The 14,785-nt window shown below is 38.0% G+C and overlaps 1 protein-coding gene across 32 annotated transcripts in view; it reads left to right on the top strand.

Moving 5' to 3' along the window:
* Positions 1-14,785, top strand: part of EPB41L2 (erythrocyte membrane protein band 4.1 like 2) — a 223,396-nt gene that overhangs the window by 142,604 nt on the left and 66,007 nt on the right. For all 32 annotated transcript variants that reach the window (XM_063724618.1, NM_001377040.1, XM_009242249.4 and 29 more), the window contains 1 exon segment: positions 11,710-11,752. In XM_063724618.1, coding sequence (XP_063580688.1) covers positions 11,710-11,752 — 43 coding nt within the window.

Here is a 14,785-nt window from a genome sequence, read left to right as displayed (position 1 = left end):
ACGTTTGTAAGCTGTTGGCTAGATGATTGGGGATCAGGGAGTAGGTGAAGGATGAAGAAATTTAAGAGTAAAGAATTTGAGAGGCCAGGTATGGTGGCTCGTACCTGTAATCCCAGCACTTCAAGAGGCCCAGGTGGGAGGATCACTTGAGCCCAGGAATTTGAGACCAGCCTGGGCAACATAGTGAGACTCTGTCTCTACAAAAAAATTAAAAAATTAGCCAGGCATAGTGGCATATACCTTTAGTTCCAGCTATTCGGAGGAGGGGAGAGGGGTGCTGAGGTGGGAGGATCACTTGAGCCCAGTAGGTCAAGGCAGCAATGAGCTGTGATCGCACCACTGCACTTTCGCCTAGGTGACAGAGCAAGACCCTGCCTAAAAAGAAGAAAGAAAAAAAAGAAATTTGACAGTGAGTGTAAACTTGTTTAAAGAAGTGTTTGGCTGTGGAGAAAAGAACAGATGGGAGAATGATACCAGAGGATGTAGACCTGCATTGTCCAGTACAAGTTTTCATGATGATGAAATGTTTGATACCTACACTGTCCAGCATGGCAGCCATTAGCGGCATATGGCTATTGATCACTTGAAAGAGGGCTAGTGTGTCTGAGGAAATAGACTTAAATTTTATTTACTGTGACTAATTTAAATTGAAATAGCCTCGTGTGACCAGTGGCTATCATATTGCACAGTGGAGAGAGTTTACTGAGAGTTTTGGGGTGGGCAGATTTACTTTGATGGAAATAACTTTGAGTTTAGCTATGAGAAAATCCAAGAGAAGTTATGTTTGAAGAAAGAGGAGAGTGACTATGATGATGAAAGTCATGAAGAGGATTAGTCTTGAATAAAGATGTTATGTCATCCTGAGTCTGCAAGAAACAGAATAAAAGGTGGTGCAGTTGTTAAAAAAAAAAAAATCTTAGTTGAGCAAAGTGCAGTCTCCAATCTCTGTGAAATAGAGGGTAAAAGCATTTGCTTAAGAGTGACTAGGGTAGCAGTGGGACAAGAGAAGGAGCCAACCAAGAATTAGTATGTGGATTGCTGTTAATAGTTCTGCTGAGATTGGGGGGTCATACATTAGGGATGACAGCAGAATATATTTGTGTGTGTTTTTCTCTAATTGCCATTAGCAACCTGAGTATCATAGTTGAGAAATGGAGTATTAGCAGGGTTCTCAGTTGACTATGTTCATGGAGGCAATAGTAAGAGGGTGCAGGATTGTGAAATCTGGAGTTGCTGATGAGATGTAATTAAGCCGATTATTCACAGGGTCACAGGAAAGAAAATTACTGAAGCTGTAATAGGCTGATACATTGGGAGAACATGGCTGGGGCAAAGGATGAATGTTCAAAGATGTTGAAGAGTAGGTACAGTGGGGATACATGGGTAGAAAATTAGAGGGAGAGGAAATGATCGCATCTGAGAATGGGCTGATGAAGTCTAATGAGGTGAAGAGCTATGTGATGATGACAAGACCCAGGGTGTGGCTGTAAAAGGGGATGGCTGAAGTCAAGGAGAGAGATTAAGGTCATTAAGGAAGAAAATACTAAGATAAAGGTACATTTGTTTGGGTCTACTGTAGCATTCTTATTGACAGAAGGACACTAACGCTAAATAAGGAATTCATAATTCCTTATACGTGGTAGTTTCTCTTATGAAAGGTAAGATGAACATATAAAATTAGACACGTGCTTTGTATATAGGCTTTAACTCAAAAACTTTGGGAACTTAAGAATGAGGTGTCCTTTCTGAGACATTCACTTTTCAGGAGTGAATATTTAAATATAATTAGCAATATCTTTAATTATTCATATATAATCTGATTTGCTATAACTTTTATGTTGTGTAATTTTTAAAAATTTCTATCTGCTTATGTAGACAAAGTCCAGTCCTCAAGACATCTAGGCAAAACAGCTCTTATTCTTCCACTATAGATTTGTGTGGTATCCTATTTTTTCCCCACAGAAATTTATTACTATTATACTAACTCAGCTCAATCAGTCCTGCTTTGTTTAAAACCTATGCAGTTTTAACAACAGAATATAATGATGTAAGGATCTTTCCTTTCCATGCTGAATATTATCTGTACTTATGGGAAATTTTAATACTTAATTCAAACCATTATAAAGTAAAGGTGAGTGAAAACCACGATTATTTGTGTACAAATTTTTCATGGAGAGAAAATCTACACATTTGTTTGGTTTTAATACAGTACTATATCTCTCATAGTTGAGACACTGAGGTGAAAGCCTTTTTCATTCTGGGTATGAAAAATCTGTCATTGTTAGTGTTAAAGCTTTTTTAATGTCTATTGAGAGTGCTTATATAAACTTTACTATGGAAAATGTTGTTAAAAATATGTGGAATCAAGCAACATGTTATTCAATATGGAATTCCAAGTCCATATAGTTCTTGTATTCATGTCTAAATGAAACCATCGTTAAGGGTTTTGGACTCTTTTTAAAGGGAAAAATATTGTCTTGAATTTTTGATGTTAATAGTTTGGCATTTGGCCCAAAATGACATTATAATGTCATTTTGCTGCAAGCTATATTGAAAAAGGAGCTTGTTAGAAATGTAGTTGATATCCACGGCTAACTTTATGAAAATTAGCTGAAGCTGTCATCTAATAGACCATTTTGTTCCAGAAACTAGAACTAAAAACTCAAATATTAAACTGTTTGCATATATAAACTATTCTTTAATAAAGTTCTACATTCAATCTAGTTCAACTTTATAATCCCACATTCTCCCAGATGTGTAGTGAATGTTTCACTGTGATACAGTCCTGTAACTTTTCTCCTAACACCAGCATTACGGTAGTTATTTTAAACCCAATTTAGGCAAAGGTACATTAAAGGGGATCTGTTTCAGCACTATAAATTCCTGTGAGAAAATGCAGATTCTAGACAAAACTACTTTTAACTTTTAACGCTTAGCAATACACTGTGAATTTGTTAATTTCTCTTACCTGGCCAAATTAGAGATCACCTAAAGCAAGTGAGGAAGCCATGGCGAGGCATTTGAGAAACTTCGAACTCTGAGGTCTTAGGGTCTAACTTAAAGGGGAAGTAAATGAATGAGATAGATGTTTTTTTGGAGAAAGGAACTGTTAAAGAAAAACTTATTCTAACACTTGTTAAAATGGTAAGGCAGACTTTATTCAGGACTGTTGTAATAGGTATAAGGACCTTTGCAGTGGGGTTTTGCAGTAGGCAAGAGAGATTGGGCTCAACTCCAAATACGACAAGGAAAAGTGGAAATTTATAGTCAAGGAGCAGGGTGGGGGTCAGTAGATGGGAAACTACTAAGAGGAAACATCAGGGGGGCACTTAGGGGAATTCTGGCTAAACCAAGCTAACAGGATTCTTGCTGAAGGCAGGTGAGGGTGATCTGATATCACTTGGGGGATGGTGGAGGATGAGGAACCCCATCAGATATCAAGGGTAATTAGTTATCAGGGGTGGGGGATTCCCACTAAACCAACTTATTAACAGGATTCTTGCTAAAGTTGGATGGTGTGTAGATGGACCCAGAAGTCTAAAAGTTGAAGCCTAATTGGGAAGAGGATTCAGAGGAGCCTGACTAAATTAGTTTGGTCAAGAAAAGACTCTTTGTCTTAACTAGAAGATGGATTTTGTGACTGTATTTTGGGTTGTTATCCAGGTCAAGCATGGTTAGGACCGTGCTGTGGACAACTGCACACCCAGACTACTAATGCCAGTTGATGACTGTGGTTGCATATCTCTTGTCAGGTGAAAGTGGTTAGCAATTAGAATAAAAAGACCTGGAATTCTTTGGTACAGCTGCTTATTGTGATGGGGAAGAGTTCAAAGGAACACTTAGATATGGGAATGTGGAAACTGTGCCCTGCCAGGGCTTTCTGCAGAAAGCTGTCAACAATTAGAAGGTTTACTCAGTCAAGGCTGACAAGCCAATAGGACTTGAAAAATGTCTCTCTATATTGAGCTTTCAGGAAAAGAAAGGAATTTCTACATAAAAAGAACTCTAGGGCTATCCTACTCAAAGAGTGGTCCAAGGACCAGCAGTGTTGGCGCCATGCAGAAGCTTCTTAGAAATGAAGAACTCTAGCGCTCACCCTAGACCTGCTGAAATAGACTTTATTTTGGCTAGATGTTCAGGTGATTCATATGCACCTTTAAAGTTTGAGAAGCACCGATGTAGGGATAAACTGTTCTTTTGATGTAGCAGAGAGCATTACAGGAGTTTGAAATGTCATGAAAGCCATGGGAGGAGGGGAGTCCTAGTGGGCCCATGTGGTTCATGGTCCCAGAAGTGTTCAAATATTCATAGCCACTGAGGCAAGAGTTAGGCCGTTCCCCAGATATGGACATTTGGACCATATATTCTGAGGTTCTTTCTAACACTGGTATTCTATGAATATAAATACAGTATTAGGATTCATAATTAAGCTTTTTTTTTTTCCCTAGATGTTTCTGTCACTAGAGCATAATTGAGAATCATCTTTAACACTTTTTCTGGGAACCCATAATGAAAATGTTGTAGGGGAAATGTCATAAGACAAGACTTTCATCCTCAGATTTGTGGCAGATAAAGAGTAAGATTAAGGAGATTCTCTAATTAACTAATAGAAAGATTTTAGTGTAAAATACATATAAGTACAGCTATTCACTGTGCTGCTTAGTTAAAAAAAAATTCTGTAACCTTTTAAGGCAGGAAAAAAAAATCCCACCTCTTTTTGTGCCTTGGATTCCTTTGGCAGTCTGCTGAATTCTATAGGCTGCTTCTCAGAACAGTGTTTTCAATGTATAACTATAATAAAAGTACACAGGGCTACAAAGAAAGCCAATAACTAAATAACATTCCCAAAATAGTAATCTAAAATTTGAGACCAAGTAATAGGTATGTATATTAGTCTGTTTTCATACTACTGATAAAGACATACCTGAGGCTGGGCAATTTACAAAAGAAAGAGGTTTATTGGACTTACAATTCCACATGGCTGGGGAGGCCTCACAATCATGGCAGAAGGCAAGGAGGAGCAAGTCACATCTTACATGGATGGTGGCAGGCAGAGAGAGAGCTTGTGCAGAGAAACTCCCGTTTTTAAAACCATTAGATCTCGTGAGACCCATTCACTATCATGAGACAGCATGAAGATCTGCCCCCATGATTCGCTCATCTCCCACCAGGCCCCTCCCACAACAAGTCAGAATCATGGGAGCTACAAGATGAGATTTGGGTAGGGACACAGAGCCAAACCATATCATTATGTGTTTTTATTTATATATTAATCATCAGTATCAAATCTAGTAGCTACTGTGATTTCAAAATATTGGCTAGCATAAATGGTATTTTAAGATCTGCAGCTACTACAATGTGATGTGGAAATGTTTTTGATTTCTGCAGGTGACAGAGAGGTTCTGCTGATATTAACCAGGTTTTTTTCTGCTATGTTCCTAATTGACAGTGATGCTAAGTTTCAGTTAGAAGTTAGTAAAAATAAAGATGGAAAATATTTCCCCAAACTTGAGTTCATTACCTCCCAATTTCATGTTTGAAGGTGATTTAACAATACTTGATATTCTAAGGCCACATTTTAATTTTATTTTACTTCTGATGGCAGCCTGTTTTAGGATTCCTTGTAACTTTATTATTAGTCTCTTATTTTACCTGATGTTCATTCAGGAGATAAATATTTACTATGTTCATGTTTTGGGTTTGGATTGGGGAGTGGAGAGGAGAAAGTGAGGAGGATACTGAATTGAGTAAGTGACTGTTCCTGCCCCTAAGTAGTTGGCAAAATCCTTGTGTTTTTTTTTTTTAATAAACCAAGATAAATTTTATTGAAATCTGATATAGGTCAGCTCTCGAGTTTTGCGTGGTTGCTTATACCTTAATGTTTGGGAAACACTGAGAAAATCCCTGTCTTGCCTGATCTTGAATTGCCTGAGGCTGTCACTTTACCGGGTTCCTTCCCTGGAGACTGTTTTAGGATGTTCCGGGGAGTTGTCCATGGACAAAGCTGTCTTTTAAAAAATTTGCCAGGTGGATTTTTACCATCGGCCAAAAAGTAGAAAAGCTTAGCTGGATAATACTTTAACATGTACATAGAAGCTCTTAGACTAGTCATATAGAAAGGGCTTGGTTTTCATTTCATCTCGCCTGTGAATACAGTGACCCTATTTTGTGAACCGAAAGTCTGATTTATTAACTTTTTGTGGGTAGAAATATTCATGTAGAGATTAAATTCTTTAATGTATATAACACATCACCTATGGAAATATAAAATTATGTGAAGAAGAGATATATACCAAAAGATGATAATTTAGTTTTATTATTGCAGATAGTGTTCTACTAATGATGATCTGCTGGGGAAAGTACTTGTATGCATATTTATTCTTCAGGCTTGAATATTGTTTGAAAAGAACTACCGTATGAGGTAGATGTTGTGATCCCCATTTTGTGTTTGAGGAAATTGAGGCTTAAAGAAGCCAAGGAATGTGCCCAAGTTAGAGTTGATAGAAAACCAGAATTTGACTGCATGTATTTCTGATTCCATGGTTTATATATGTGTCCATAGCAGACGAATCTTTAAGTCTAAAACCTGGCAATGAATACTGTAATGTATCATGGGGTGAGGGCGGTTGTTGTATGTTGTGCACACACACCCTCATGCATTTTTCTCATTCTCTTGTGGCGTTTTCCATCTTTTTGCATCTGCTTCTTGGTCCGCTCAGCCCTCCTCCTTAAGTGTCAAACCAATAAATTAATTTTTATTATTTACTGTATTTATTTAAAAGTTTTGTTTATGCAGATCATTAACTTGTATTTCTTTTAAGTCATTTAAGTCATTTTTTTTTACTTAGGAATTTATGATGTTGTACCCCACTTACCATCTAAGTACTGATTAGAGATACTTATTCAAGTAAAAATAAATGTAATAAAAATAATATAACGTGATCATTTAAGATGATCACAGCGTGGAGAGGAAGGAGGCAAGCAATGGGCATATATCAGTCAGCAGGTATTAATTTAGTTCTTACTGGTTGCCTAAAACTGTATTAAGTACCCTGGAAGATATAAATAATATAGTCTGTTCCAGCCCTTGCAAAGTTGTAGTACTGGGGAGTGAGGAGACAGCCTAATGCTTGGCAGGAATGGAACTTACAGTGTGAAAGTGAATGTGGTTAGGAAAGGGAAAACCAGGTGAGGAAGTAATGCTGCTGTTTGATCACATCAGGTAAACCCCGCCCACTTAGTCTTTGGATGGTTGAAAGTAAGCCATTTCAGCCTTCAGTAATCTCTCTGGAAGTGTTGTGGAAAGTGGCCTGAGAATGACACCAAGTCTGAATTTGGCTGTCTGACTTTTCACTCATATTGCTGGGTTTATAGAGCTGACTCTCACCATGCCCTATAGAAACCGTTAGGTAATTTGTACAAGGGCTGGGTGCTTTAGGTGAGAATAGAAGGTGCCAGGTGGCTGGGACACAGGGTTAGTCCTTGGGGTCACAAGCTTCCACCATCTTCTGGAACAGAGAAGGGTCCTTTGTTGCTCTTCTGTACCGGGGATCTATATCACTGCTCACACTTAATGAAATTGAGGATTTGGAAGGGTCTGTCTTTAAGACCAGCGCTTTCTCCTCTACTGTCTTATTTCTCTGTGTTAATATTCTGGGGACTTTTTTTTTTCTTTTCAATTTGGCTCCATCCAATTCCGTTTTTCTTGCTATGGTTGTTCCTTGGGTGAAAATTCCACCCATTTGCCCCTTTCTCACCTCTCTCCCAGCCTCCAACCAGTCTGGGCTAGAGGCTGAATGATGTGTTTTTTTCATTCTTGTGCACTTATCGAGGCTGGCCATTTGTGAGCCAGCTGTTGGGTGGGAGAGCAGCTGCAGTGCATGCAAACTGAATGGCAGGCTGTCTTCTGAAGGGAGAATTAGAGTTGCTCCTTCACATGGCACTGGAGGCACCCTTAGAGAGGCCTGCTGCCCCTCACATCAGTAGTGCATGCAGCTGGGACACCAGTAATATGAAACTAGACCATGCTCTGGTGGTTCTTTATTGAGAGGTTTGAATATAACCAGTGTTAGAACAGAGCCATGCACACCTTGGATCCTTGCTACCCCGAGTGCGGGCCATGAACAGTAGTGAAACCCGAGGGGCCATGTGGCTCTGCTTTCACAGCATCTTACTGTTTTACTTTTTAATAGTGTCAGTTAATGTTCCATTATACCATTTTAATATGGTATTAAGACAGCAGGTTATTTTCCGTGTACTAATAAGCATTTTAATTGTTTGCTTTATATATCTGAATAAAATTCTGTTTAAGCACAGATGTTATAATACAGTGGTCCCCAACCTGTTTGGCAACAGGGACCGGTTTTGTGGAAGACAATTTTTCCACAGACCGGGGCAGGGGTGAGAGAATGGTTTTGGCATGAAACTGCTCCACCTCAGATCATCAGGAGTTAGTCAGAGTCTCATAAGGAGTGTGCAGCCTAGATCCCTCTCTTGTGCAGTTCACAATAGGGTTTGTGCTCCTCTGAGAATCTAATGCGGGTGGTGCTCTGACAGGAGGCGGTGCTCAGGTGGTAATGCTCACTTACCTGCTGTTCACATCCTGCTGTGCAGCCCAGTTCCTAACAGACCACGATCGGTACCAGTCTGTGGGATGGGGGTTGAGGACCCCTGTTATATTATTTTGGACACTGCTTAGAATGAATAAAACTTATTAGACTCATTTATTTGAATTAGTTTATTGTACCTCAGAAACTGCACTTCTCCTATGTTAGTGATAACTTGAGGATAGAAAAATGTAAATATAAAAATATAAACAAAAAATCTATATTTTTTATTGGACTTTTGCTTGTAGCTTCGAAAAACAAAATTTAATGTCCTTGGGTGGTTCGAACCTAGTGGTTTAAATTTGGTCTTTTTTGCTTTAAGATGCTGTTAGAGTTTCCTAGCATTTTTTTTTTAAAGCTTTCTTTTTTTGTTGTTTAATTGGAGAGTTTATTTAACTTCCATTGGATGTAACTATTGACTTGTTTTCTTTTTTATTATTATTATTATACTTTAAGTTCTGGGATACATGTGCAGAACGTGCAGGTTTGTTACATAGGTATACACGTGCCATGGTGGTTTGCTGTACCCATCAACCTGTCATCTACATTAGGTATTTCTCCTAATGCCATCCCTCCCCTAGCCCCCCACACCCCAACAGGCCCTGGTGTGTGATGTTCCCCTCTCTGTGTCCATGTGTTCTCATTGTTCAGCTCCCACTTATGAGTGCGAATATGCAGGTTTTCTGTTCCTGTGTTAGTTTGCTGAGAATGATGGTTTCCAGCTTCATCCATGTCCCTGCAAAGGACATGAACTCATCCTTTTTTATGGCTGCATAGTATTTCGTGGTGTATATGTGCCACATTTTCTTTATCCAGTCTATCATTGATGGGCATTTGAGTTGGTTCCAAGTCATTGCTATTGTGAACAGTGCTGCAATAAACACACGTGTGCATGTGTCCTTAAAAAAGAACGATTTATAATCCTTTGGGTATATACCCAGTAATGGGATTGCTGGGTCAAATGGTATTTCTAGTTCTAGATCCTTGAGTAATCACCACACCGTCTTCCACAATGGTTGAACTAATTTACACTCCCACCAACAGTGTAAAAGTGTTCCTGTTTCTCCACATCCTCTCCAGCATCTGTTGTTTCCTGACTTTTTAATGATCGCCATTCTAACTGGCGTGAGATGGTGTCATTGTGGTTTTGATTTGCATTTCTCTAATGACCAGTGAGGATGAGCTTTTTTTCATATATTTGTTGGCTGCATAAATGTCTTCTTTTTTGAAGTATCTGTTCATATCCTTCACCCACTTTTTGATGGGGTTATTTTTTTCTTGTAAATTTGTTTAAGTTCCTTGTAGATTCTGGATATTAGCTCTTTGTCAGATGGATAGATTGCAAAACTTTCCTCCCGTTCTGTAGGCTGCCCGTTCACTCTGATGATAGTTTCTTTTGCTGTGCAGAAGCTCTTTAGTTTAATCAGATCCCATTTGTCAATTTTGGCTTTTGTTGCCATTGCTTTTGGTGTTTTAGAAATGAAGTCTTTGCCCATGCCTGTGTCCTGAATGGTATTGCCTAGGTTTTCTTCTAGGATTTTTATGGTTTTAGTCTTATGTTTAAGTCTTTAATCCATCTTGAGTTAATTTTCTATAAGGTGTATAAGGTGTAAGGAAGGAGTCCAGTTTCAGTTTTCTGCATATGGCTAGCCAGTTTTCCCAACATCATTTATTAAATAGGGAATCCTTTCCTCATTGCTTGTTTTTGTCAGGTTTGTCAAAGATCAGATGGTTGTAGATGTGTGGTGGTATTTCTGAGGCATCTGTTCTGTTCCATTGGTCTATATATCTGTTTTGGTACCAGTACCATGCTGTTTTGGTTACTGTAGCCTTGTAGTGTAGTTTGAAGTCAGGTAGTGTGATGCCTCCAGCTTTGTTCTTTTTGTTTAGGATTGTCTTGGCTATATGGGCTCTTTTTTGGTTCCATATGAAATTTAAGGTAGTTTTTTCTAATTCTGTGAAGAAAGTCAATGGTAGCTTGATGGAGATAACATTGAATCTATAAGTTATTTTGGGCAGTATGGTCATTTTCACGATATTGATTCTTCCTATCCATGAGCATGGGATGTTTTTCCATTTGTTTGTGTCCTCTCTTATTTCCTTGTGCAGTGCTTTGTAGTTCTCCTCAAAGAGGTCCTTCACATTCCTTGTAAGTTGTATTCCTAGGTATTTTATTCTCTTAGTAGCAATTGTGAATGGGAGTTCACTCATCATTTGGCTATTATTGGTGTATAGGAATGCTTGTGATTTTTTGCACATTGATTTTGTATCCTGAGACTTTGCTAAAGTTGCTTATCAGCTTAAGGAGCTTTTGGGCTGAGACAATGGGGTTTTCTAAATATACAATCATGTCATCTGCAAACAGAGACAATTTGACTTCCTTTCTTCCTATTTGAATACCTTTTATTTCTTTCTCTTGCCTGATTGCTCTGGTCAGAGCTGCCAGCACAGCAGTCTGAGTAAAGCTTTCTTAAGGAGTTCCTTGTGATTGTTACTTCCAACTTAGAATGAGGTTAAGAAGAAAGAAGGATGTTATATTAAGACCAGGAAGGGAAATAATTGTCTCCAATCTGACCTTACCTCTCCTTATAATTATAGAGTTGGAGGGAAAGGGAGGATTAAGGAGGAGGAGTAGTTGGTTTTAGGAGTTGAGATAATTGTGTTTGATTGGTATGTATATACTTTTAGCCAACAGTTTCAATTTTCACACTTTGTCCTTCATGATTAAGAACCCATTATTGTCCTTGAAGAGCTCTCATTTCAGTGTCTGCAGGGGCTATTTGTTGGCAGTTCTACAGAATAAAGACTGTGTGAAGATATGTCTTATCATTTGGACCATTTTAGATGCAAGAGAATGAGGCCCATGAGACCCACCTTAAAAGCATGTGAATATTTTACTTATAATACACACTTAACACATTTACACACATATGTCCTCAAGAACAAAGCAATACTTAGCCCAGTGGAATGCCAATAGGTGCAAGTTGCTTTGAATAGGACTTTATTAAAATGTGTTTACACTTAAATAATTATGTGAACTGTAAACTGTTCTATTTTAGACTCTAGAATATTTATTATGAATTAATTTTTTTCCCTCATGCAGAACTGGCTAGATCCTGCTAAAGAAATAAAGAGACAACTGAGAAGTAAGTATATAAATAATCATTCTTTGAAGTTAAGGTATCTTGATATCTATTTGTGATATAAATGATCAGTAATAGAATGGTCAGTTCTATTTTGCATTTATGCCATCTTAGAAGTTAATAATACTAATAATATTTTTGTGGAATTGTGACTGTTTCATACCTGGCTCAGGTGCTCCTACCTTTGAGAAGGTTCTAGACTTACATTCCTAAATATTCACTCAGAATGTCCTACCAAGTAATATCTGACATTTTTTTTCTGGGAAAGAAAAAGAAGCTACTTTTCTGTAAATTTTACTTTTTATGTAAATTTTACTCCAGTGAGACCTGATACTATTGCTTTGTCTGCTTCATTTTGAGAGTGTATAATTAGTTCAATATGCACATCTTTGGCCACAGAGACATATAGAGACACTGTTCCTGGATGTACTGGAGTGAGGACTCTTCGGGGAGAAGCAAGGGGAACAATCTTTTCAGTTCTCTGAGGTCACTGCCATCTCTGCTCATTGGTTCTACAATCCAAGGCCACTTTGCCTGCTCTTTGAGCCTGAGCTTGTAGTTAGGCCTCATTGTTCCTTTCTTCCCCTTTTCGCATTCGTTCTTGTACAATCCCAAAATGACTCCAAGGGTCCCACTCTAACCAGCTTCAGCTCTCTCTATACGTTCTGCCTCTGCAGGTTGTGTTGCCTGTGGCTGTTTTTTTGGTATCTGTGCCAAGAAACATGATCAATAGAGAGAAATCTCTGTTAGGGGATCTGGATACTTAATTTACTTCGGGGTCTGTGAATGACTGAAGCAGAGAAGGTAGGCAGCTACAGGCAGTTGGAATTTTCGGTCTGGAGAATAAAATCTGAAGACTGGTAAATTCCTAACAGCCCTCCTCGACTGTGGGGCCCAGAGTTGTCCCAGGAGAAACCTCTTCTCCAGGTGCCAGCCTGCAAGATGCCCTTTGTGCTGTTGATTTCATTTCCTTCCTTATTTATTATTCCTAAGGTCAAAATACTGAAACCAATCTGTCCTTTCCCTTCTTGCCCTTTTAATCTACCATCTAGCTCCCATTTTAGGTTCTTCACATTTGTTTTCTTTATTTCTCTCTTGAATTATTTATCTTTTTGGTAGTCTTCCTATCATTTCTTTGCTTCCCTACTCTCTTTTTTTATTCTGAGCATATACCTTATTTTTCCCATTTTCTCTCCCTGTAGACTCATCTTTCTTTTTCTTTTTTAAAATGTCTTTTATTAGAGTGACCAACCTCCTGATTTGCCCAGGACTGAGGGGCTTCTCAGGATATGAGACTTTAAATGCTAAAGCTGGAACCAGTCCCAGGCAGGCTGGCATGGTTGGTCACTATCCTTTGATTATTATTCCTGGCTTTCCCGCATTCTCTCTCTTGCATTTATTTTCTTGGTGTTTCATCCATTTATGCTTGCTTCATGACGGAAAAGGGAGAAAAAGAAGAGGAATAAGTAGACACCAGATACATTTTGCTTGCCTTATGGAAGAAACAGTACCAGAGCTTTGAAACTTTTTCCTTTGTCCCTTCTGCAGTTGTTACTTTGCAAAGTGCATGCATTCAAAAAGGTTACGGATGCTTAGTTCTTATACTTTCTCTAAAACCAGACCTGCCAAGTGACCCAAACAGAGAGAGAGAACAGGGCAACCTCTGAAACATGATTGATGTTCCATTGAGTTGTTTCCTATGGTTTTGCTTGGGTTCTTGTTTGACTATTATTATTATTTTTTTTTGTGCCACTCTCTTCAGAGTCATGGAGATTTCCTAACTTTTGGAAGCCAAACCTCTTGCCAATTATGAATCATGTTCTTATGTTTTGATTATCTGTGAAGTTTCAAAAAGTTATTTCAGAACTTTTACCCTTGCGGTTTGGCAATATGAGTAACAGTAAGATTAGACTTTTTAAAACTGTTGGAACCAGTTCTTTAAATGGCATCCTGTACTGTACCCATCATGAAAGCAGGCTGAGGAAATGAAGCTTTAGCAGTTGTATCTACCTCTTTCTTTCTGTATTAAAATGGACAAAAAAACCTGCCTATTCTATCCTTGGTCTCTGCTATAATTTTATTTTTATTTTTCAGCTCATAGGCAGTTAGCGAAGATAAATATTAATCTTTTTTGAGTTACCTATGGCAACCAACAACGTAATGATTCTCGTTTAAAATTTGCCTTAAAACCTTTATTTAATGAAACATAAATAAGACTATATGTCTAAGGCTTGCATATGACTAGTATGTAAACATTTTTGTAGCTAGAAGGACTGTTTATAAACAGCTAGGTAAAAATTATGATGATAATAATATGTAATCAAATTAAAAGTTTAACCTGAAAACTGCTAAGGGAGTAGATTTTAAGTGCTCTCACTGCAAAAATAGTATGTGAAGAGTAATGCATATGTCAGTTAGGTTAATTTAGCCATTCCACAATGTATACGTATTTTAAAACATGATATTGTATACCATAAATATATACCATTTTTATTTGTCAGTTTTAAAAAAGCTTAGCATTATTGGTACATTTCAACAGCTTTTAGATTTGGAAGTATATTAGAAAATATGTGGTCTAGTAGAAATGTCTCCGAGTCCTGTCCAGGCAAGCATGTTCTAGTGTTATTACCTAGAAAACAAACAAGGAGCAATTAAGAAATGATGATCCTGTGATAACTTTACTTAATTCGAGATTAGCAGTCACCTTGAAGAAATGCTTACACAAACACGATGCATGAATATTTGACAGTCATCATGGCGCTATAGGCCAAGAAACCTCATATATCTTGATATTCAGGAAAATCTTATATCACATTATTATGTTTTAAATGCATAAAGCAGAACTGAAATCTGCTTCTTAAGTTCAGCAGGATTGACTTCATTGGTTGAATCAGTGGTGCATTGAGCCAAAATCCAGCAAAAATGCATTTGTATACAACAGTAGCCATTTAATAAATATTTGAGTGAGTGAAAAGGTAGTGTGCTGATGGTAAGACAAAGGCCAAAATACCACACTGAACAAGAGAATGGGATTCA

Source organism: Pongo abelii, chromosome 5 (assembly GCF_028885655.2).
Source record: "Pongo abelii isolate AG06213 chromosome 5, NHGRI_mPonAbe1-v2.0_pri, whole genome shotgun sequence".
NCBI lineage: Eukaryota > Metazoa > Chordata > Mammalia > Primates > Hominidae > Pongo > Pongo abelii.
The sequence above is the reverse complement of the archived record's forward strand: the minus strand, read 5'-3'. Positions and strand labels throughout refer to the sequence as shown.